We start from the raw sequence: 24,723 nt of genomic DNA, 5'->3' as shown, positions 1-24,723 counted from the left end.
AATCTTTTTTTTTTTTTTTTTTTTGAGACGGAGTCTCGCTCTGTCGCCCAGGCTGGAGTGCAGTGGCGCGCTCTCGGCTCACTGCAAGCTCCGCCTCCCGGGTTCACGCCATTCTCCTGCCTCAGCCTCTCCGAGTAGCTGGGACTACAGGCGCCCGCCACCACGCCCGGCTAATTTTTTTGTATTTTTAGTAGAGACGGGGTTTCACCGTGGTCTCGATCTCCTGACCTCATGATCCGCCCGCCTCGGCCTCCCAAAGTGCTGGGATTACAAGCGTGAGCCACCGTGCCCGGCCAGGCTTATAATCTTAAACTCACTCTACCCCGTCTCTTCAACCCTCATCCTAGGTTTATTACTTTTTAAAATTGGGCCTGTCATCTTCACGTTCAATCATAGCTCCAATGACTCTGCATGCAGATTATTTCGACAGGCCCCTTGCCTCTAGCTTCTCAATACTTAAAAAAAATTACCCTCTGTGGGCCAGGTGCAGTGGCTCACTCCTGTAATCTCAGCACTTTGGGAGGCCGAGTGGGTGGATCACCTGAAGTCAGGAGTTCAAGACCAGCCTGGCCAATATGGTGAAACCCCATTTCTGTTAAAAATATAAAACTTAGCTGGGCATGGTGGCGGGAGCCTGTAGTCCCAGCTACTCAGGAGAATCACTTGAGCCTAGGAGGTGGAGGTTACAGTGATCTAAGATCACACCACTGCACTTCAGCCTGGGAGACAGAGGGAGACTCTCAAAAAAAAAAAAAAAATTACTCTATGGTTCTGTGGTAGCCTCCAGTTGCTATCAAATTATAAAAAGCTTTCAGTTACCCTCCCAGATAACTGATGTCATCCTTAGCCTGCAGGACAGCTATGCAAATCTGAAGGTCAGCTATCCACAATATATGCTTTGGTCTTAAAGTCACTCCTTTCAGTTTTCAACCAAATTCATACCTTTCGCTTTCAAAACACTCGAGGACTCCCCGCCTGCCTTCTGAAGTCTGAAATTTTCTCTAAGTAATCCTGATTTTGCACCTGTTACTTCGATCACTCCATTACCCTTAGCACTTGTTATTGTACTTCCTGTGCAACTTTGTGGATTATTAAATGTCTTTCACAAATGTTTCAATGTAATTTCTATTTAAATGAATTCTTTTAGATAACTCCTAGTACAGTGCTTCACTCCACAATTGCTCAGTACATACTATGTGGCCATGAAAGACATTTCTAAAGGCTTCTGCAGATGTAGTTTTTAGCCAGTAATCAATATTATATCAGCAGGCCACTGAGCTGAGAAATTTAATTTGGTTAAAAACATATTTTTGCTTGAATGTTTAATAATATTTTATGAGTATTTTGGTTTTGGGAAATTTCTCTTTGCAATTTATAATTCTAAATTTATGTAAATAACTGTTTCTAAGTCGGTCTAAGATCAATTAAAATATTTTGATATTTTGAGAGTTTTCAAACTCCTTTAAAGTCAAAGGAAATGGTCTGTGTATGAGGCAACCACAGGTGAGGTTTCTTTGTAAACTGTGCTTTAAAGTAGGCTCATGGGATGCCACAGCTAGCTAGGGCCAGGACATCATGTCTTGATGGTTACTAGAAGAGCATGAGATTATACACGCCAGATGCCTTAATTTTCAGAGATGTTATTCAAGTGGTTTGTACTTTTCTTTTTTTTTTTTTTTTTTTTTGAGATGGAGCTTTGCTCTGTCACCCAGGCTGGAGTGTAGTGGCATGATCTTGGCTCACTGCAACCTCTGCCTCCCGGTTCAAGCGATTCTCCTGCCTCAGCCTCCTGAGTAGTGGGATTACAGGCGCCCATCACCACGCCCAGCTAATTTTGTATTTTTAGTACAGACAGGGTTTCACCATGTTGGCCAGGCTGGTCTCGAGCTCCTGACCTCAGGTGATCTGCCTGCCTTGGCCTCCCAAAGTGCTGGGATTACAGGTGTGAGCCACCACGCCTGGCCTTTACTTTTCAGGGTAGCAAATCCACCATTTAAAGCAACCAAGAGCTGGGCAACAGAGCAAGACTGTGTCAAAAAACACCACCACATACAAAAATTAGCTGGGCATGGTGGCACATCCCTGTAATCCCAGCTACTCGGGAGGTGGAGGCAGCAGAACTGCTTGAACCTGGGAGGTGGAGGTTGCAGTGAGCCAAGATCATGCCACTGCACTCCAGCCTGGGCAACAGAGCAAGAATCCATCTCAAAAAACAAAAACAACAAAAACCAACCAAGAGTTTCCAAGCACTTAGGAGTTGAGGAAAAAAGCAAGCAATCAACCAACCAGGAGGTTAGGCACAGTAGCTCATGCCTATAATTCCAGCAGTCTGGGAGGCTGAAGTGGGAGGTTTGCCTGACCCCAGGAGTTTGAGACCAGTCTGGACAACATAGCAAGACCCTGTGTCTAAAAAAAACGGTGGCTCACGCTGTAATCCCAGGACTTTGGGAGGCTGAGGCGGGCAGATCACTTGAGGTCAGGAGTTCAAGACCAGTCTGGCCAACATGGTGAAACCCTGTCTCTACTAAAAATACAAAAATTAGCTAGGCATGGTGGCAGGTGCCTATAGTCCCAGCTACTCAGGAGACTGAGGCAGGAGAATTGCTTGAACCCGGGAGGCGGAGGTTGCAGTGAGCTGAGATTGGGCCACTGCACTCCAGCCTGGGTGACAGACTCTGTTTCAAAAAAAAAAAAAAAAAAGAAGAAGTCAGGCATGGTGACATGTGCCTGTGGTCCCAGCTACTCGGGAGGCTGATGTGGGAGGACTGCCTGAGTTCAGGAGTTCAAGGCTGCAGTGACCTATGAGCATGCCACTGCACTCAGCCTGAGTGACAAGAGTGAGACCTTGTCCCTGCCATTCCCCCAACAAAAAGCCGCCAAGAGAACATAGTTGAGGCCTTAGCAGCAAAGTGTACTTCTTAATTCTTTGAAAACTGTTTGAAACCAAAAATGAGCTGATAAACTAAATTAGTTATTAACACTGCTCAGGGCCCATCCTGGAGGTGCTCAGGAGGTCTCACAATCACAGAACTTTACATTTAAACTTGTGACATGGCCAAATGAGATACTACAAATACATCCACAAAACTGAAAGACATATAACATTTTAAATTATGGTCCACTAAGAATCGCACTTACGAAAAAATCTGGTAATTATTTTATTATTGCTTTTATATTATCTCATGTTGTTTCCCCAGTGAACAACTGTAAAAATCTATAAATATGTAAATCTTGTTGTCACATTTTAAATTGTGGGAGCCTCTAAGAAGTAGCCTGCAGCTCTCTCAAACTCTAAGAGGCCCTAACTGCTAAATGTGTTACAGACATTATCTATTTTATCCTCACACCTACCATGTAAGACAGGGACTAATCTTCCTACTTTAAAGATCAAGAAACTGAATCTAAGTAGTGGCTCACAATTATACAGCTTATAAATGGCACGGCCAGGACTCAAACTCAGCCCACCCATTAGTCTACCACCATACAGTGCCTCCTATATTGCACTGGTCTTGTTAGTCAGAACTAATGATAAAATAATGTGATAGCTTTAAAAGCAATCCCCAAGTCAGAATTTCTACATGCCAGTCATTACTGTCTCATCTTTCAAAGAAATCATCATGGAAGACCATACTCTTATTCTGATGACATTAATGTTGCTTAGAGCTTTTATTTGCCCACTCATTACACAAATATTTATTTGTTGCCCATGAACAGGCACTTTACCAGGACCTGGAAATAAATAGTGAACAAAAACAGAAACAGTCCCTCCCCTCATGGAGCAGAGGCCAGTAGGGAGACAAAAGATCTCCAAGAAATATTAATATTAAATTGCAAATGTGCCAAGTGCTGGAAGGAGAGATATATGATCTAGAGACATTGTAATAGGAGATGTGCTGTGGTTAAGGAAAGCTTCCTTGAACAAGTGATGCTGAAGGTGAGATCTGGAAGATGATCAAGAGTTACAAGGAGAGGAGAGGGAACGTAGGTACTGTATGTGCAAAGACCCTGTGAAGTAATGAGCAGATAAAGAAGTGGGGGGGCCAGATCATGCATGGCTTTATAGGTCTTGTAAAAGAGTTTTGAATTTGTCCTGAAAGCCAAATGAGGACTTTAAAAGCATTTATAGACAGAGGGATAACATGATCCATTCTGCATTTTAAGATGATCCCTCTGACTGCATTTGAAGAGGACTGAGTAGATGCTGGGAGATGTTAGGAGACAACTGCAGTGTTCCAGGCTAGTGGTGATGGCAGCTGGGCTGCAAGTAGTGGTGATAATGAAGATGGAGAGAGGTGCATTGATTCAAAAATGCTAATGGGCAAATATTTTTGTAGATTCTCAATGGTTACGAGTGAATGTGACTTTTAGAACTAGCTTAAAGTAACTCAGAACCAAATCTATATAAATAAAAGCCATGTATGTGCTTGCATGTTTGCTCAGTCTGGCTTTGATAGCTTTCTTTAGAGCTCCAAAAGTGTGTTAAGCAGTGGCATATCATTCAAATCAATGTACGGCTGACCCAACATGACTACTTTGAAATATAGATTTCTTCCTCCCTAAACAGAAATAAAATTCAACTGTATTCTTCAGCACAGTCCCTGCTGTCAACACACGAAGGCACTGAAAGACAAACAATGCTCAATTAAATATGTGTAAAATGAGGTACTATTTAAGTGTGACAAGTAAGCCTTAAGAAATGTAAGACAGGCCGGGTGTGGTGGCTCACACCTGTAATCCCAGCACTTTGGGAGGTTGAGGCAGGTGGATCACTTGAGGTCGGGAGTTCGAGACCAGCCTGACCAATACGGTGAAACTCTGTTTCTACTAAAAATACCAAAATTAGCCAGGCGTGGTGGTGCGTGCCTGTAATCCCAGCTACTCAGTAGGCGGGAGAATCCCTTGAACCCAAGACCTAGAGATTGCGGGGAGCCGAGATTGCACCACTGCACTCCAGCCTGGGTGACAGAGGAAAAAAAAAAAGAAATGTAAAAGAAAAAATGCACAAAATACCCAATTCTAGGCAGAATATATTAAAATCAACCTTTCACTAGGTCTATACCAGGCCAAATAACTTACCTGCTTAATACCGTACCACTGGATGGTATGGTAATAAATAAAATCCATATCACTGGATGGTATGGTATGGTACTTCAGAGAGACTCGGTAATCTGTACTGTTTCCCCTAAAAATATAACTTAATGGAAATTACAATTCTTCAAAACTTTTTAAACAGAAGGAATGCATATCGACTTGAATTAAATGAAAATATAGAAAATAATAATTTTCATAGATCAATTTATTTAGAATTACAAATATTAAGAATAGAAGATTTATGCATTTCTTAATTAACATAACAGTTTAGCTAAATATAAACTCTGCACTAAAGTTCTGCAGTGGCACAATACCAACAAAGAATACGGAAGCCTTTTTAAACTATACAAAAATTTCAAATGGAAAATAATCTTGTTTCAGTTTTATTATACATTAACATATAAAAAGTCTCATTTTATGAGACATCTAAAGGAATTAAAACCACCTCTACAGCTGTATCTTAAACTCCAAATTTGAAAAAAATTTATATTTTGACTTTATAATATTCTATTAAAACGAAGAAAATTCCAAATACATACTTTTTACAAGATTAACATTTTAGGCAGGGTTTTCCTAAAAAAGAAAAACAACCAAAACAAGCCTTTCTTCTGCATTTCACAGCACTGGTTATTATATTTGTTTTCCTTATAAAATTTTTTTACTTTATAAATTGTGTACTGTTGGATTTTAACCAGTAATCTGGTTTAAAAGTTGTGCAAATAAACAAAAAAATATGAAAATAGTGTGTTATTTTTTTTTAAATAAATCTCATAACAATGCACTTTTGACCTGAACTGATGGGAAGACATGCCAAATCCATTTTCAGAAATTTAGCATTTTGCACCTTTTTTTTCCTGTTCCTTCATTTTCTTTCAACAAACAACAAAGGTTTCTTTAATATAAGTTATGATAAATTAAAATATTTATTATTATAAAACGATCTACAGAACCATGTCACATTGCCAAGTATATATAACATATACTTGTAAAGTCCACATTTCCCATCTATATTTCAGTGGTTTCCTTAAAACTAGGACTTCCCACACCTCATGATGTTATCTTTTGAAGACTGAGATGGTGATCAACTAAATTAAGTGGAGTTGTCATTTTCTGGATGGAATTTCCACACTGCCACCGACATGAATAAAAAGACCAGGTTTCTTCATACTCTCCATTGCAGCAGTTGTCTGCATGTGTTGTGGTGAATTCATGCACATTAAAAAAAATGGTCAATGTATTCTTCCACGAAATTATATTATGTTCAGATATTTCAGTTTAAAAATATTTGTGAATATAAACATATGTAACATAAGCAATGCTACTGCATCTGAATAATAAAAGAAAAATAAATATAATGCTGGTCAGCAATGCTGGTTTAAGAAGCAGTACAGTCTATTAAAATGCCTTATTTGGAGATGTAAATTTCCCTTGTTTTCCAGCAGTTAGGTTATTTGGTGTTGGAAGCCTATATAAAGGAAAAGAACTTCTCAGAAACAATGTCCCGTGCAGTTGGAATAATGAAATCTTTACTCAGTCTCTGTTGGTGTTATTTGCTGCAAAGGCATGTAAGTTTCCCATCTGGCTCAGGCCACTCTGAATATGTGCAACATGGATTTCTACATTATTCTGAAAGCAACTAAAGAAAGAAGAAACATGGTTAACTACTTTATTTCAAAAAATTAAGAAAAAATTTTTTAAAAAAGGAAGAGCTGAATTTTAGTTAGGAAACAGCTATGATAAATCTTAGGGAAGGAATAAATCTCCTCTAATATATTAGCCATAATTCTACTTCAGTAGTAGTTGAACAAATATGCTCTAAAGAAGCAAAGGAGCCACAGGGGGCTGGAAGGAGAAGATGAGTCTCTCACTGACTGGGGAAGGTCTACTTCTAAGCTCAACCTCCATGCTGACCCCAAACCTAAATATATCTCCTGATTTCTTTATATACAAAATCCATGTGAAATTTCTATTCTGTCAATAGGCTGGATATAAGTGAAAAATATATTTAATGGATAATAATATATGAGTACTTCACAAATATGCATAATTCTTAAAACGTGGACTGAAAATCACTATGAACTTCACATTAAAATGATTAGAGTGTACCTAACGAATTACCTGATATTAGAAGCATCTATTGTACTCTTGATATCATTTAATGAGTCTGTAAGTGATTTGAATTCAAAGGAATTCAGGTCTCCTCCTTCTGCTAGACACTAAAGGGAAAAAAATTTCAAAATTTAATTGCATTATAGCTCAAATATAGTCAAAAAATACCTGATATAATCAATGAATTAATTTCTTGGCAACAAATTAGCATGGGTTGTTTTGTGTCAAATTAAGAAAATATTTTCTCTAAGATTTACCTTAATTTGTAACAAAATAGCTGTAAGCCTGGAAATTAAGTCTGTCAGATTTTCATTTTCAACACAGGGCTGTCCTGTTGAGGAATTTGCATGCCGAACAATTTCCTGTGCTTCTTCCTCACACCTGCGTCTCATATCTGTTGGCTGATCTGCAGGCTGGAGCCCCTGGTCTGGAGCAAGCTGAATACAGATGATTGAAGCATGAGACGCATGTTCGAGAAGCCATGATTATTTCTGTATGTGTTTGTGCCCTCTTTTCAGATTTTAATTTTTATAAAACTAGCATTTAAAACTAAAGTGGTACTCTTACCTTAGAAGTTTTTTTCCTTTAATAGTTTCTGATTTATTTTCTATTTTTTGTAACTTTTAATTTTGATATAATTTCAAACTTCTAAAAAAAGTTAAAAGAATAAAACAAAGAACCCTTGATAACATTTACTCAGATTCACGGTTTATGTTTTACTACATTTGATCTGCCATTTGATCTCTGTGAATGTATAATTCTTCCCGTTACTAATTTAAGAATAAGTTGCAAATACTGTGCCTCATTACCTCTAATCACTCCAGTTTGTAATTCCTTGGTATTTTTGAAGAGTATGAGCCAATTATTTTGTGTAATATCCCCCAATGTAGGTTTGTGTGTTTCCTTATGATTAGACTGAAGTTATGCATTTTTGGGCAGAAACACTACAAACGTGGTGCTGAGTTCTCTGGCATCTTTATTAGAAGGCACGTGATGTTGACCTGTCCCATTACTGGTGATGTTCTCTTTGATCAAGTGGTAAGTTAAGAGTCTGCCAGATTTCCCTACAGTAAAGGATTTCCTTTTTGTAAGTACTAAGTAGTTGTGAAGAGATACTTTGAGGCTATGTAAACATCCTATTTGTCATCAAACTTTTACCTACCAATTTTAGCATCTGTTGATGATTCTTGTCTTTATCAATTATTACTATGATGGTTGCAAAATGGTGTTTTTCTCACTCTTAACACTGCTTCTGTATTTATTCGTTGGCATTTTACTACAAAGTAGTTTCCCTTAAAAATGAATTAGTATCAGTATGAACCCATACTGATATGATTTTATTCTATGGGTTATAATCTCTTACTATATTTATTTATTAAGAAGCTCAAATTGTCCCAGATTTGGCCAGTGGGGACCTTGTCAAGCTGGCTCTTTTTGACACATCTCCATAATTTGGGGGCACATTTTACTTCCTTAGCATAATAAGGTGGGCCAGGCTCATCTTCTTTCTCTGCCCCAGGTCTGGAATCAGTCTCTTTTTCAAGGAGTCCTGCTTTTTTAAATTGGAGAACAGAGTTAAGAGACCAAGATCTGGGTCTAGTGTGTTCTTTGCTATTAGGGTGTCATTGCTTTTGGCCCTCCCAGCAGACATATATACTCACTTATACCTATAGCATAAAGATAAAATAAACCATGAATTCATACTGATTTCCCCTATTCCCATCTAATGCCACAGGGTTCACTCTAGTCTTCCCCCTCTTCATAACTGCCTTCTTCAACAGTGAGAAACCTGGCTCACGTTATCCTCAAAAATTTTTTTTTTTTTTTTGAGACAGTCTCACTCTGTTGCCCAGGCTAGAGTGCAGTGGTGTGATCTCAGCTCACTGCAACCTCTGCCTCCCAGGTTCAATATACTTATTTGCTTCTTTGCTCAGTCCTAGAGTACACAGTAGGAGTTTCAGAACTGCTGCCGGACGTGGTGGCTCATGCCTGTAATACCAGTACTTTGGGAGGCCGAGGTGGGTGGATCACCTGAGGTCAGGAGTTCAAGACCAGCCTGGCCAACATGTCTCTACTAAAAATATAAAAATTAGCTGGGCATGGTGGTACATGCCTGTAATCATAGCTACTGGGGAGGTTGAGGCAGGAGAATCACTTGAACCTGGGAGGCGGAGGTTGCAGTGAACCGAGATTGCGCCACTGTACTCCAGCCTGGTGGACAAGAGCGAAAATCCATCTCAAAAAAAAAAAAAAAGAGTTTCAGGACTGTTATGCATGCCACCAAGAGAAAAAATTCTACTAACTAGAGTTCAATGTTTAAATTTTGGTTCAGACTAAAGGTATACAGTCAAAATACAAGTTGAGTATCCCTTATCCAAAATGCTTGGGACCAGAAGTGTTTTGGATTTAGGATTTTTTTAAATTTTAGAATATTTGCATTATACTTACTGGTTGAGAATCCCAAATACAAAACTCCAAAATCCGAACTGCTCCAGTGAGCATTTTCTTTGAGTTTCACTTTGGCCCTCAAAAAAATTTGGACTTTGGAGAATTTCAGACTTGGGATGCTCAACCTATGCTATGTTCAAGCTATCTGAATCAGTTTTTATCCCCTTCAGTAAGCTTATGTCACTCCTTTGAAATATAGTTAGGTTCGTTTATTTCTGTTTGCATTTACTTGTAGTTGTTGGGGAAACAAACACTCAGAAAAATGTCATTCCTTCTTACTCACCAACTCCTACCCCATTCCCAAATTAGTTTCTAATGTATCCTTTCTGTTTCCTTTTGAAAAATTAAGCTGATACATATATATTGTATTTCCACTTATTTCCTACTCTAAAGGTAATATACTTTGGAATATGTATGTGTATTTTTGAATTTGCTTTTTGCATCTAATAACATACCCTGGAAATCACTCCATATCAGTAAATAGAGAGCTTCCTCTCTTACAGCAGCATAGTATTCAATTGTGTGGATGTACCATAAATAGTCAGTTCCCTATGTGTAGGCATTTGTGTTTATTTCTAATATTTTATAATTACCAATAATGCTTCAATGAATAACTGTATCCTCTAATACTTTTCTAAAATTTAAATTGAAGCATAAATACATAAAAGTACACAAATCGTGAAGTACAGGTTAATGAGTTTTCACAAATCAAACATGCCTGAGAAGTCAGCAACTAGATTAAGAACCAGAATATTACCAATGCCCCAGACCCCCGATAATGCCTTCTTCCACTACCACCTCCCTCAGGGTAACCACCATCCGGACTTCTAGCATCAGAGGTTAGCTTTTGAGCTTTATAAAAATGTAAACATACATTATATATTCTCGTGTCTGACTTTATTTATTTATTTTTATTTTTTTTTCTTGAGATGGAGTCTCGCTCTGTTGCCCAGGCTGGAGTGCAGTGGCGCGATCTCGGCTCACTGCAAGCTCCGCCTCCCAGGTTCACGCCATTCTCCTGCCTCAGCCTCCCGAGTAGCTGGGACTACAGGCACCCGCCACCATGCCCGGCTAATTTTTTTTTGTATTTTTAGTAGAGACGGGGTTTCACTGTATTAGCCAGGATGGTCTTGATCTCCTGACCTCGTGATCCGCCCACCTCGGCCTCCCAAAGTGCTGGGATTACAGGCGTGAGCCACCGCACCCGGCTTGTCTGACTTCATTTGTTCAACATTGTATTTGTGAGATCCATCCATGGCGCTGAGTTGTAGTTGAGTTCAGTCATTCTCATTGCTGGGTAGCATTTCCATTGTGTAATTATACCATGTTTATCAGTCGATTGTAGTACTGATGGGTATTTGGGTAGTTTGTGATTTCTGGCTATAATGAACAGTGATGCTATGAACATTCTAGTATATGTATTTTGGTAAATACATGTTGATGTATCTTTTTGATATATATTGAGAAGTAGAATTGCTTAGTCATGGTGTTCTCTCTGATATGTTCTTATTTTAAAATCTATATTGTAGTTCCATAAGAACTTTGAGAAGATTAAATCACTTTACTTCATTAGGAAAGGAACCTATCACAAATGGCCTTGGGTACTACAAAAAGATTGATGAGCAACCCGTTTCTGCACGTACCATCAGCTTTGTTATGTGTCATCCTGGACTGCATAGTCTGCATGTCTTGTGAATAGTTGCTAGTCCAGGGGAGAAAATCTATTTACTAATACAATGCATATTATTATGTGGGTGACTGACAACTATCAGGAAAATAAGCCAACTGTTTAAAAATTTGATATTGCTGGGCGCGGTGACTCACGCTTGTAATCCCAGCACTTTGGGAGTCTCAGGCAGGCGGATCACCTGAGGTCGGGAGTTTGAGACCAGCCTCACCAACATGGAGAAACCCCGTCTCTATTAAAAATACAAAATTAGCTGGGCGTGGTAGTGCATGCCTGTAATCCCAGCTACTCGAGAGGCTGAGGCAGGAGAATCACTTGAACCCGGGAGGCAGACGTTGCAGTGGGCCGAGATGACACCACTGCATTCCAGCCTGGGCAACAAGGGCGAAACTCCGTCTCAAAAACAAAATAAATAAAAATAAAAAAATCTGATATCACAGCCAGGCACAGTGGCTCACGTCTCTAATCCCAGCACTTTGGGAGGACGAGGAGGGCGGATCACTTGAGGTCAGGAGTTCGAGACCAGCCTGGCCTATAATATGGTGAAACCCCATCTCTACTAAAAATACAAAAAAATTAGCCAGGCATGGTGGATGGTGGTACACAGCTGTAGTCCCAGCTACCCAGGAGGCTGAGGCAGGAGAATCGCTTGAACCTGGGAGGCAGAGGTTCCAGTGAGCCGAGATTGTGCCATTGCACTCCAGCCTGGGCAACAGAGTAAGACTCCATCTCAAAAAAAAAAAAAAAAAAAAAAAAAAGAATCTGATATCACAAACAGAGGTGGCTTTCCTGGAAACACACAACCTCAAAGTATGCAAATGCAGGAGCATTTTAAACTCACCTGAATCATTTTAATTCTTACTCTGTAGTAGGAAACTCAAATTTTGGATGAAACTTTTGAACCACTCTCATATAATCACATGTGAATGAAAATTAAACAAATAACCCTGTTACCTATGTATTTGAAATTCAAGAATTCATAGTTCTAATGCTAATTTAAGGTTTAAAAAAGAAGGCAACAAAATTGTATAGCCAGCATGATCAGAACTGTATGAGAAAAAGCATGTATTGTTTTAAAAAAAAAAAAACAACAACCAAAAAAGACTAAGGAGAAATAAAGCAAAATTTGGTCTTTGGGGCTGGGCACAGTGGCTCATGCCTATATCTCAGTACTTTGGAAGGCCAAGGTAGGAGGATCGCTTGAGCCCATGAGTTTGAGACCAGCCTGAGCAACATAGCGAGACTTCAACTCTGTAAAAAATAAACTGGGCATGTTGTGCACCTGTGGTTCCAGCTACTCGGGAGGCTGAGGTGGGGGGATAGCTTGAGCCTGGGAAGTTGAGGCTATAGTTCACCAAGATTGCAAGATTGCACCACTGTACTCCAGCCTGGTCAACAGAGCTAGACCCTGTCTCAAAGGAAAAAAAAAATGAAGAAAAAACAACGACAACAACAAAATTTGGTCTCTGGGGTAGTGGAATTAAGAGTAATTAGTTTTCTGGATTTTTCCATATTTTTTTGGAGGGCCTTATCATTTGTATCTTGAACCAAAAAACTCAGAATTGATAGCTTTCTGTGTATAAAGCACTCTTCAACACTGATGCTGGGAGGAGTAAGAAACTTTATATAATACAGTTCTGCAAAAGGACTTTATGAAGATATTGGCTTGGTATGGATTTTCTAAAGTGTGAAAGTAAAAGGATTAAGCTTCAAATACAAATATGGAGGGAAATCTATACATATCACTTACTTCATAGCAATACTGTTGAACTTTATGCAAAACTTTGTTTAGGTCCTTGTTCAGCTGTTCAAGCTCCAGAACAATTGTTGCATATCTCCGCTGAAATTCAATGCTGATGGGCATGGAATATGATTTCTGAGAAGAGAAAAAAATCAGGTGTCGGTAAGAGTTTGTTTTTTAGCAATGCAATTTCAATGATCTAAAAGGAGATTTGACTTATCTAAAAAGCAAACTAAAGGTCATTAAATTTGTCTGTTTTAATTGTTATAGTTCTTGTCTGTGATAATGGCATTGTTATTTAGGAGACTGCCCTTGTTCACTGGAGCATCATGATGTCTGCCATTTGCTTTTTTGAAAAGGAGATCTTCTATAGAAACGGAGCAAAATGTTAATTGATAAACGTGTATGCAATGTTCATTATATTCGTCTTTCAACTTTTTCATGGGATTGTTAGTTGTTAAACCGTTATGTCCTCATTTGAAACATTCTAGTTATTTAAACCAATTGATGCTGTACCTGGAATCAATTCAGTATAGCATAACGGTTTAAGAGCGTGGGTATTAGAATCAGATTATATATGTTCAAATTCCACCTCTATCGCCATCTAGCTGTGTGATGTTAAGGAAGTTCTTTAATCTCTCTGTGCCTCATGTTCAACTGCAAAATGGGGATTATAAGACTATCTATCTAGTGGGGTTGTTGCAAAGATTAAATGAGATAATACATGCTAGCACAGTGCTTCCCACATAGAAGATGCTCAATGGATATTAACTTTTTATTGTGTCATCATTCCATATATGCTCCTTACCAACAAGTGTTAATGGACTTTGATGCCATTTCCTTCCCTCTCTTCATAGTACTTCCAATAAATTATACTCTCCATTTCATTCCTGCTAAAAATGCTGGCAATGAAACCTCTCTAGTCAAGGAAAATTTAACCACATTTCTTTTTTCAGAGGGTTTCTGAGAAAGCATGTTGTTATGTACTAAGGAAGCAAAATCGCTCCTTCTAATAAGTATAGGTAGGGAAAGAAAACTTTCCTAGACCTAGGGAGGAACTACTTATACAGGTTCCAAATCACAGAATTATAGACTGAGCTAACAGAAACCTCAGAGGTCATCTAGTTAAGCCATACCATTTTATAGAGGAGAAAACTGAGGCCCAGAAAAGTTAAACGACTTAACAGCACACACTATTAATGATGTGCTGATTACTTAATGATGACAACAGATGTACTAAATACAGCTGACTAATGTGCCATACACTAAGAGTGGCTTTGTTGTTGTTTTTGGGATGGCGTCTTGCTATGTTGCCCAGGCTAGACTCGAACTCCTGGCTTGAAGCAATCCTCCTGCCTCAGCCTCCCAAGTAGCTGTGACTATAGCATGTTCCACCACACCCAGCTTGTTCTAAGTTTTTTTTGTTTTTTTTTTTTTTGAGACAGGGTTTCACTCCTGTCACCCAGGCTGGAGCGCAACGACGTGATCTCTGCTCACTACAACCTCTGCCTCCTCAGCTCAAGCAATCCTTCTGCCTCAGCCTCTCAAGTAGGTGGGACTACAGGTGCATGCCACCACACCTGGCTAATTTTTGTATTTTTAGTGGAGACGGGGTTTCACCATGTTGGCCAGGCTGGTCTCGAACTCCTGACCTCAAGTGATCTGCCTGCCTTGGCCTCCCTAAGTGCTGGGATTACAGACGTGAGCCACCGCGCCGGGCCTGTTTTGTTTTTTAGAGACAGGGTCTCACTCTGTTGCCCAGGCAGGACTGCAGTGGCACGATCATAGCTCAGTGCAGCCTCAAACTCCTGGACTCAAGGGATCCTCCTGTCTCAGCCTCCCAAGTAGCTTGGACTACAGGCATGTGCCACTATGCCTGGCTAATGTTCTAAGTGTTTTTAAAGGATTTCATTGAATCCTCACAATAACCCCATGAGAAAGATATTATTGCTTATTGTCTCCATTTTACATATGAGGCCCATGTACCACAGCCAGTAAGTGGTAACCTTGTGGGATCTGAAGCCAGTTTGCATCAGTTAGAATTCTTCTGCTACTATGGATCTGAAGCAGTAAAAGAGAAAGAGGGGAGGGAATGCCACAGTGGGAGTAGGGAAGGGATAATTTCCACATAGGCCTGGAATCATATCCAGGACATCCTACTTTTAGTTTACCATTGGTGCTTCCTGAATTCCTTCCTCTTCGTAAACCTCAGTTTTTGTGAAGTTAAAACCATTGGATCATCCAAAAGATTTTCAATAGGAATGCAGGGATAATGCAGGACATACTGAATTTAATTTCATTTCCTTGTTGGGAATTGGGGGTTACTGAGGACATAGTGTAACGTAAATTATAACTAAGTATTTGATCAAGCCTCTTCTCGGGGCTAAGTGTATACTTTTGCAGACTCAGAACTAGTTAATCAAAATCATTAAAAGCTCTGTATCTCTTACAGCAAATTTGAGGGTGTCAAAAGTCTCTATCTTCATCTTTTGTGTTCAACATTTTAATGAATTAAAGATGTACAAAGGGTTTACATATACAGTATACATCAAAATGTATGAAATTGGGAGATGGCTAATGCATTACAAAATGGGGTGATATAGGCCGGGCGCAGTGGCTCACACCTGTAATCCCAGCACTTTGGGAAGCTGAGGCGGGCAGATCACAAGATCAGGAGATCGAGACCATCCTGGCTAATATGGTGAAACCCCATCTCTACTAAAAACACAAAAAATTAGCCAGGCATGGTGGCAGGTGCCTGTAGGCCCAGCTACTAGGGAGGCTGAGGCAGGAGAATGGCGTGAAACCGGGAGGCGGAGCTTGCAGTGAGCCGAGATCGCACCACTGCACTCCAGCCTAGGTGAGAGAGACAGACTCTGTCTCAAAAAAAAAAAAAGGGGCGGGGGGTGATGTAACTAATGAACCATAAAAAAAACTCCAAAACTAAACAGATATATACTTCCCGTCGAAATTATCATCTGGTTGTATCTCCAACTTCTAAAAATATTTTTTGAGCCCCCTTTTTTGAAGCTGTTCTCAAAGTCTTTATCTTTTTGAATATCTCCCAATGATGGAAAAAATTTCCCTTATCTTCTTAAACATCTAAATAATGAAGGGTTAATGTAGAAGCATAAATGTATAAGAATGACCAAATCAATTTTGAAAGAGAAAGACAAATGGAGGGACTTGTACTGGTAGTTATCAAACAGTATGGTATTGACATGGGAGACAAATACACCAATGGGAGAGAATGGTGGCCAGTCTTTATACTAAATTCCAACACATATGTATATGTATGCCTGGCACATATGCTTATGTGTGTACGAATATATGTATATTAATGTTTGGAAATTTTGTATATAGTAAAGCTGGCCTTTCAAATCAGTGGGAAAGGATGAACTATTAATAAACTGGAACAATTATCTATTTGAGGAAAAAAGTTAGCTTTCTATACTCAAATCATTCACAAAATTTTAGGATGTACTGAAGGTCTAAATATTTAAAGAAACTATAAAAGTATCATGAGAAGACAGGAGAATATGTTTATGAATAAGAGGTAAAGAAGCTATTTTAAACAAGTTACAAAAACCAGAAAAAGGAACAGGCTGATATAGAGCTGACCCTCAGACAACACAGGTTTGAATGGCGCAGGTCCACTTACATTATTTACATGCAGAATTTTTAAAATTAATTTTTGTAATAGCCCACCAGATCGTATAGATGCAGACTTTTTCAAAAGTTACACCAGTGTGCCTGCTTCTCCTGCCTCTCCATCTCCTCTACCTCTTCTGCCTCTGCCACCCCTGAGACAGCAAAACCAACCCCTCCACTTCCTCCTCCTCCTCAGCCTACTCAATGTGAAGATGACAAGGATGAAAACCTTTATTATCTACTCCTGCTTAATGAATATGTTTTCTTTACCTTATGATTTTCTTAATAACATTTCCTTTTCTCTAGCTTACTTTATGTAAGGATACAGTATATAATGCATATACATGATATGTGTTCATCTACTATTTAGGTTATCAGTAAAGCTCCTGGTCAACAGTAGGCTATTAGTAGTCAAGTTTTAGGGGAGTCAAAAGCTGTATGCGGATTTTTGACTGCTGGCAGGGGTTGCACCCCTAACCCCCACATTGTTTGAGGGTCAACTGTATTTGACTACATCAAAATTTAAATTTTCTGTACTATGGTAACATGAGAAACAAATAATTTGGTTAATATAAATAGCCAATTAAAATGCAAAAAGATGCTTAATTCCACTAGTAGCCTTAGAAATACAAAATAAAACAATGAGATTTATATTTCACCTATCAGATTGCTAACAATTTAAAGATCTTCTAACACTAGGATTGAAGAGAGTGATCTATATTTACTGATACTATACAGTGAAAAGCAGAATGTTACATAGTATAAAATTTATTTAAAAATGTCTGCCCTTGGCCGGGCATGGTGGCTCAGGCCTGTAATCCCTGCACTTTGGGAGGCCAAGGCGGGCAGATCATTTGAGGTCAGGAGTTCGAGACCAGCCTGGCCAACATGGTGAAACCCCGTCTCTACTAAAAATACACAAAATTAGCTGGGCGTGGTGGTGCGTGTCTGTAATCCCAGCTACTTGGGAGGCTGAGGCAGGAGAATTGCTTGAACCCAGGAGGTGGAGGTTGCAGTAAGCCAAGATTATACCACTGTACTCCAGCCTGGGCAACAGAGCAAGACTCCATCTCAAAAAAAAAAAAAAGTTCCCTCTTCAAAAAAACCCAATAGTATATATTCTATAGGTATTTATACATTAAAAAACAAATACAAAGAAAGAAAAACACACATCAAACTCAATAAGAATGGTAATTTTTTAAAGAAAAGTACATTCATTTTACACATACACACATACAATTAAAAATTATTACTATTTTTTGAGATGGAGTCTTGCTCTGTCGCCCAGGCTGGAGTGCAGTGGCACAATCTCGGCTTACTGCAACCTCTACCTCCAAGGTTCGAGTGATTCTCCTGCCTCAGCCTCCCGAATAGCTGGGATTACAGGTGCGGGCTACTGTGCTGGGCTAATTTTTGTATTTTTACTAGAGGTAGGGTTTCACCATGTTGGCCAGGCCGATCTCAAACTCCTGGCCTCAAGTGATCCACCCGCCTCAGCCTCCCAAAGTTCTGGGATTACAGGCGTGAGCCACCGTGCCTGGCCTAAAAATTACTTTTGGAGGTCAAGGAGGGTAGATCACTTGAGGCCAGGAGTTAAAGACTAGCCTGGTCAACACGGTGAAACCCCATCTCTACCAAAAATATAAAAAATTAGCCGGGCACGGTGGCGCATGCCTGTAATCCCAACTACTCGGGAGGCTGAGGCAGGAGAATCGCTTGAACCTGGGAGGCAGAGGTTGCAGTGAGCCGAGATCGTGCCTCTCCACCCAGCTTGGGTGACAAAGCGAGACTCCATCTCAAAAAAAATAAATAAATAAAATAAAAACAAGTCAAAAATATGACATTCAATTAGGCCTGTATGAATAAGGTGAGGCATTTGAGCCATTAGAAATAACTAATACATTCTGATAAAAAACCAGCTATGATCACAAATTAATGAAAGGTTTTCTTGTGTGGCTTACAGGTTCATGTTGAAGGCAGTCTGTAAAAATATGAGCTTATAAGGGACAAGATGGAAAATACCAGATTTAGCAGTTCATGATCAAGGGTATGGACTTATTTGACTAGTCCTCTACAGATATTCATTTAACCATTTATAATCTTTTGCTATTACAACAATGCTGTGATGAACATCCTTGTATGCGCATCTTCGGAATGATACTCTAGAAGTAAAATTTCTGGCCCATCAGTATGGCCAAGCTGCCTTCCAAAAAGACTTCAATTAACTTATATTCCCACCTAGAGTGTATAAACATGCTCACTTCTTCACCCGTTCACTAACGCTTTATTTGAAACATTTACAAATCTGATGGGAAGACTAGTAATATTTAGTCTGAATAAGAATAGAAGATGGTAGAAATGTAGGTTGTCTTCAAATAATTTACTTTTTTCTTTTGTTTTACATGCACAGATTGTGTAATGATCAAGTCAGAATATTTGGGTATTACCTTGAGAAACAAGGGACCTTGCAATGTACCTTAATACTATTAACAATAAAGTTGGAGATATAACCAGATGATAATTTTGAAGGGGAGTATATATCTGTATATCCATTTTGTTTTAGAGTTTTTTCATGGTCCATTAGTCACATCACTTTATTTTGTAACATGTTAGCTATCTCTCAACTCTGTATTTTTTTTTTTTTTTTTTTTTTTTTGAGATGGAATCTCACTCTGTCACCCAGGCTGGAGTGCAGTGGCATGATCTCAGCTCACTGCAACCTCCGCCTCGTGGGTTCAAGTGATTCTTCTGCTTCAGCCTCCCAAGTAGCTAGGATTACAGGCATGTGCCACCACGCCTCGCTAATTTTTGTATTTTTAGTAGAGACGGGGTTTCCCCATGTTGGCCAGGCTGGTCTCGAACTCCTAACTTCAAGTGATCTGCTCACCTCAGCCTCCCAAAGTGCTGGGATTACAGGCATGAGCCACCATGCCCAGCTATTTTGTACATTTTTATGTATACTGTATATGAAAACCCTTTGTACATTTTTAAGCGATTCATTAAAATACTGAACACAAAAGATGGAGAGACTCTAACACCTTCGAAAAAAATTCTCTGTAGGAGATACTGAGTATTTAATAATTTTGATTTTAACTAGTTCTGAGTCTGCAAAAGTATACATGTATCCCTAGGAAGAGGCTTGATCAAATGCTTAGTTATAATTTATGTTACCCTATGTCTTCGGTAACCCCCAATTCCCATTTGAAAAGATAATCCCAATCTGAAAGGCAAATACCTCATATTCTTACTCATGTGGGAGCTAAAAAAAACATGAATTCATGGAGATGGAGAGTAGAATGATAGATAACAGAGGCTGGGAGGGGTAGTATTACCCAAAATACTCTGACTTGATCATTACACAATCTATGTATGTAAATACTTAAGGTAATACCATTATTATCTCTATATGACTAAAATATTTAAAAGCCTCTCTATTTTGAAATATATATTTTTGCTAACTATAGTCACTCTGGTCTGCTATCAAACATTAGAACTTATTTATTCTGTTTGAACCCATTCAACAACCTCTCTTCATTTCCTCCTCACACCCTCTGGTTTCTATCACTCTACTCTCCATCCCCATGAGTTCAGGTTTTTTTTTTTTAGCTCCCACATGAGTAAGAATATGAGGTATTTGTCTTTCTTTATCTGGGTTATTGCACTTAAAATAATGACCTCCAGTTTCATCCAGGTTGCTGCAAATGACAGGATTTCATTATTTCTTATGGTGGAATAGTATCATATTCTTTATCCATTTATCCATTGATGGACACTTAGGCTGATTGCCTATCTTTGCTATTGTAAATAGTGCCATTATAAACGTGAACACAGGCATCCCTTTGATATACCGATTTTGTTTTCCTTTGGATAGACACCCAGTAGTGGGACTGCTGGATCATATGGTGGTTCTGATTTTAGTTGTTTGAGAAATCTCCGTATGTTGTACATAGTGGATGTACTAATTTGCATTCCCACCAACAGTGTATAAGAGGTCCCTTTCCTCCACATCCTTGCCAGCATCTGTTATTTTTTGCCTTTTTAATAACAGCCATCCTAACTGGGGTAGGATGATATCTCATGGTGGCTTTGATTTGCATTTTCCTGATGATGAGTGATGTTGAGCATTTTTTCATATACTTGTTGGCCATCTGTATGTCTTCTTTTGAGAACTGTCTATTCATGTCCTTTGCTCACTTTTTAATGGAATTACTATTACTTTTATTGTTGAGTTATTTTACTTGTATATTTTGGATATCAGTCCCTTGTTGCATGAATAGTTTATAAATACTTTCAGGCTGGGCGTGGTGGTTCACGCCTGTAATCCCAGCACTTTGAGAGGCCAAGGCGGGCGGATCAGGAGGTCAGGAGATCAAGACCATCCTGGCTAACACAGTGAAACCCCGTCTCTACTAAAAATACAAAAAATTAGCCGGGTGCGGTGGCGGGCGCCTGTAGTCCCAGCTACTCAGAGAGGCTGAGGCAGGAGAATGGCGTGAACCCGGGAGACGGAGCTTGCAGTGAGCCAAGATAGCGCCACTGCACTCCAGCTTGGGCGCAAGAGCGAGACTCCGCCTCAAAAAAAAAAAAAAAACTTTCTCCCATTCAACTGGCTGTCTCTTCACTCTGTTTTCTTTAATGTGCAGATTTTTTAGTTTGAAATAGGACCATTTGTCTATTTTTATTTTAGTTGATAGTGCTTTTGAGGTCTTAGTCCTAAAATCTTTGCCTGAACCAATGTCCTGAAGGGTTTTCCTTATGTTCTCTTCTATTATGTTTATAGCTTCAGATCTTTTGTTTAAGCCTTTAATCCATCTTGAGTTTTGCATATGATGAGATAGGGATCCAGTTTCATTCTTCTTCATATGGATTTTTTTTTTTGAGACGGAGTCTTGCTCTGTTGCCCAGGCTGGAGTGCAGTGGCGCAATCTCGGCTCACTGCAAGCTCCGCCTCCCGGGTTCATGCCATTCTCCTGCCTCAGCCTCTCCGAGTAGCTGGGACTACAGGCACCTGCCACCATGCCCGGCTAATTTTTTGTATTTTTTAGTAGAGATGGGGTTTCACCGTGGTCTTGATCTCCTGACCTCGTGATCCGCCCGCCTCGGCCTCCCAAAGTGCTGGGATTACAAGCGTGAGCCACCATGCCCGGCCCTTCATATGATTTCTAATTTTCCCAGCACCATTTATTGAAGAGGGTGTCTTTTTCTCAGCATATGTATGTTCTTGGCACCTCTGTCAAAAATCAGTTGGCTAAACATAAGTAGATTTCTGTGTTCTCTACTCTCTTCCGTTGGCCTATGTGTCTATTTTCATACCAATATCATGCTGTTTTGGTTACTATAACCTTGTAATATAATTTGAAGTCAGACAGTGTGATGTTTCTGGATTTGTTCTTTTTGCTCAGAATTGATTTGGCTAATCTGGCTCTTGTTTCAATATGCATTTTAGGATTGTTTTTACTATTTCTATAAAAATAACATTGGTATTTTGATAGGGATTTCATGTAATCTGTATATTGCTTTGGGCACTATGGTCATTTTAATGATAGTCTTCCAATCCGTAAGCATGAGAAGTCTTTCTATTTATTTGTGTTATGGTCATTTTAATGATATTAATTCTTCCAATCTGTGACCTTGAGATGTCTTTCCATTTGTTTGTGTCCTCTTCAATTTATTTCATCAGTGCATTTCCTTGTAGAGATCTTTCACCTCCTTGGTTAAACTGATTCCTAAGTATTTAATTTTCTGGCCGGGGGCGGTGGCTCACACCTGTAATCCCAGCACTTTGGGAGGCTGAGGTGGGCGGATCACCTGAGGTCAAGAGTTTGAGACTTGCCTGACCAACATGGAGAAACCCCGTTTCTAGTAAAAATACAAAAATTAGCCAGGCATGGTGGCGCATACCTGTAATCATAGCTACTCGGGAGGCTGAGGCAGGAGAATCGCTTAAACCCAGGAGGCAGAGGTTGCAGTGAGCCGAGATCACGCCATTGCACTCCAGCAGCCTGGGCAACAAAAACGAAACTCTGTCTCAAAAAAAAAAAAAAAAATTTCTTTGTAGCTACTGTAAATGAGATTACCATCTTGATTTTTTGGCTACTTCATTATTGGTGTGTAGAAAATGCTACTGATTTTTGTATCCAGCAACTTTACTGAATTTGCTTATCAGCTCTAAGACTTTTTTGGTGCAGTCTTATGGTTTTACAAAATATAAGATCATGTCATCTGCAAAGAGGGACAATTTGACTTCCTCTTTTCCAATTTCAATGGCTTTTCTTTCTTTCCTTTGCCTGATTGCTCTGGCTATGACTTCCATTAGTTTGTTGAATAAGAGTGGTAAAAGTAGGTTCCAGTTCTTAGAGGAAAGGCTTTCAACTTTTCCCCATTCAGTATGATGTTAGCTATGGGTTTGTTATCTATGGCTTTTATTATTTTGGGGTATGTTCCTTCTATGCCTAGTTTGCTGACAGTTTTTTTTTTTTTTTTGAGACGGAGTCTCGCTCTGTCGCCCAGGCTGGAGTGCAGTGGCGCGATCTCGGCTCACCGCAAGCTCCGCCTCCTGGGTTCACGCCATTCTCCTGCCTCAGCCTCTCCGAGTAGCTGGGACTACAGGCGTCCACCACCACATCCGGCTAATTTTTTTGTATTTTTAGTAGAGACGGGGTTTCACCGTGGTCTCGATCTCCTGACCTCATGATCCACCCGCCTCGGCCTCCCAAAGTGCTGGGATTACAAGCGTGAGCCACCGCGCATGGCCGACAGTTTTTTTTTTTTTTTTTTAACATAAAGGGATGTTGGATTTTATCAAATGCTTTTTCTGCATCTATTGGGATAATCACGTGGTTTTTGTCCTTCATTCTGTTGATGTGATGTACATGTTTATTGATTTACTTATGTTAAATCATCCTTGGATCCGTAGTATAGATCCCTCTTGATAGTGGTGTACTATCTTTGTTATGTGCTGTTGAATTCAGTTTGCTAGTATTTTCTTAAGGATTTTTGAGTCTATGTTCATGAGTGACAATGGACTAGCTTTTTTAGTTGTGTCCGTATCTGGTTTTCGTATCAGGTAATGCTGGCCTTGTAGAATGAGTTGGGGAGAATTCTCTCCTCTCCTCTCCAATATTTTGGAATAGCTTAAGGATGATTGGTATTAGTTCTTTATATATCTGGTAGAATTTGGCTTGAATCCATGTGGTCCTGGGCTTTTCTTTGTTGGGGGGGCTATTTTTATTACTGCCTCAATCTCACAAATTGTTAGTGGTCTGTTCAGGTTTTCTGTTTCCTTTTGATTTAATCTTGATAGCCTGTTTGTGTCCAGGACTTTATCCATTCTCTCTAGGTTTTCCAGTTTGTTAGCATATAGTTGTTCATAACAGTCTCTGATGATATTCGGTCTGTCAGTGGTACCAGTTGTAATGTCTTTTTTTCATTTCTGATTTTATTTAGTTCTTTTCTTGGCTAGTATAGTTAGTAGTTTATAAATTTTATTTTTTCAAAGAACCAACTTTTAATTGATCCTCTGTATTATTTTGTTTAGTCTCTATTTTGTTTAGTCCTGCTCTGATCTGTATTGTTTTTCCTTCTGATAATTTTGGGTTTGGCTTGTTCTTGCTTTTCTAGTTCCCTGAGGTGCATTGTTAGATTGTCTACTGGAAATTTCTACTTTTTGGATATAGGCATTTATTGCTATAAACTTCCCTCTGAGTATTGATTTTGCTGTATTCCACAGGTATTAGTATGTTGTATTACCATTTTAAGATTTAAAAAAAATTTTCCATCATAATTTCTTCATGACTTAATGGTTGTTCAGGAGCATGTTGCTTAACTTCCACGCATTTGTATAGTTTCCAAAGTTCCTCTCAGTATTGTTTTCTAGTTTTATTCTATAGTGGTCTCAGAAGACACTGGATATGATTTTGATTTTTTAAAAATTTGTTGAGATTTGTTTTGTGCCTTAACATAGGGTCTATCCTGGAGAACATTCCATGTGCTGAGA

The 24,723-nt window shown here is 39.3% G+C and overlaps 1 protein-coding gene across 2 annotated transcripts in view; it reads right to left on the bottom strand.

The window, feature by feature from the left end:
- Positions 1–5,278: 5,278 nt before the first annotated feature.
- LIN9 (lin-9 DREAM MuvB core complex component) overlaps positions 5,279–24,723 on the bottom strand; it is a 90,469-nt gene continuing 71,024 nt past the window's right edge. For both annotated transcript variants that reach the window (XM_003275103.4, XM_030812795.1), the window contains 4 exons: positions 13,086–13,211; positions 7,458–7,637; positions 7,210–7,307; positions 5,279–6,727 (listed from right to left, as the gene is read on the bottom strand). In XM_003275103.4, coding sequence (XP_003275151.2) covers positions 6,622–6,727; positions 7,210–7,307; positions 7,458–7,637; positions 13,086–13,211 — 510 coding nt within the window. In that variant the 3' untranslated portion in view covers positions 5,279–6,621. The remainder of the gene's footprint in view (positions 6,728–7,209; positions 7,308–7,457; positions 7,638–13,085; positions 13,212–24,723) is intronic.

The sequence above is a fragment of the Nomascus leucogenys genome, chromosome 5, assembly GCF_006542625.1.
Source record: "Nomascus leucogenys isolate Asia chromosome 5, Asia_NLE_v1, whole genome shotgun sequence".
In the NCBI taxonomy this organism is placed as follows: domain Eukaryota; kingdom Metazoa; phylum Chordata; class Mammalia; order Primates; family Hylobatidae; genus Nomascus; species Nomascus leucogenys.
This window is presented reverse-complemented; position numbering and strand designations above follow the sequence as displayed.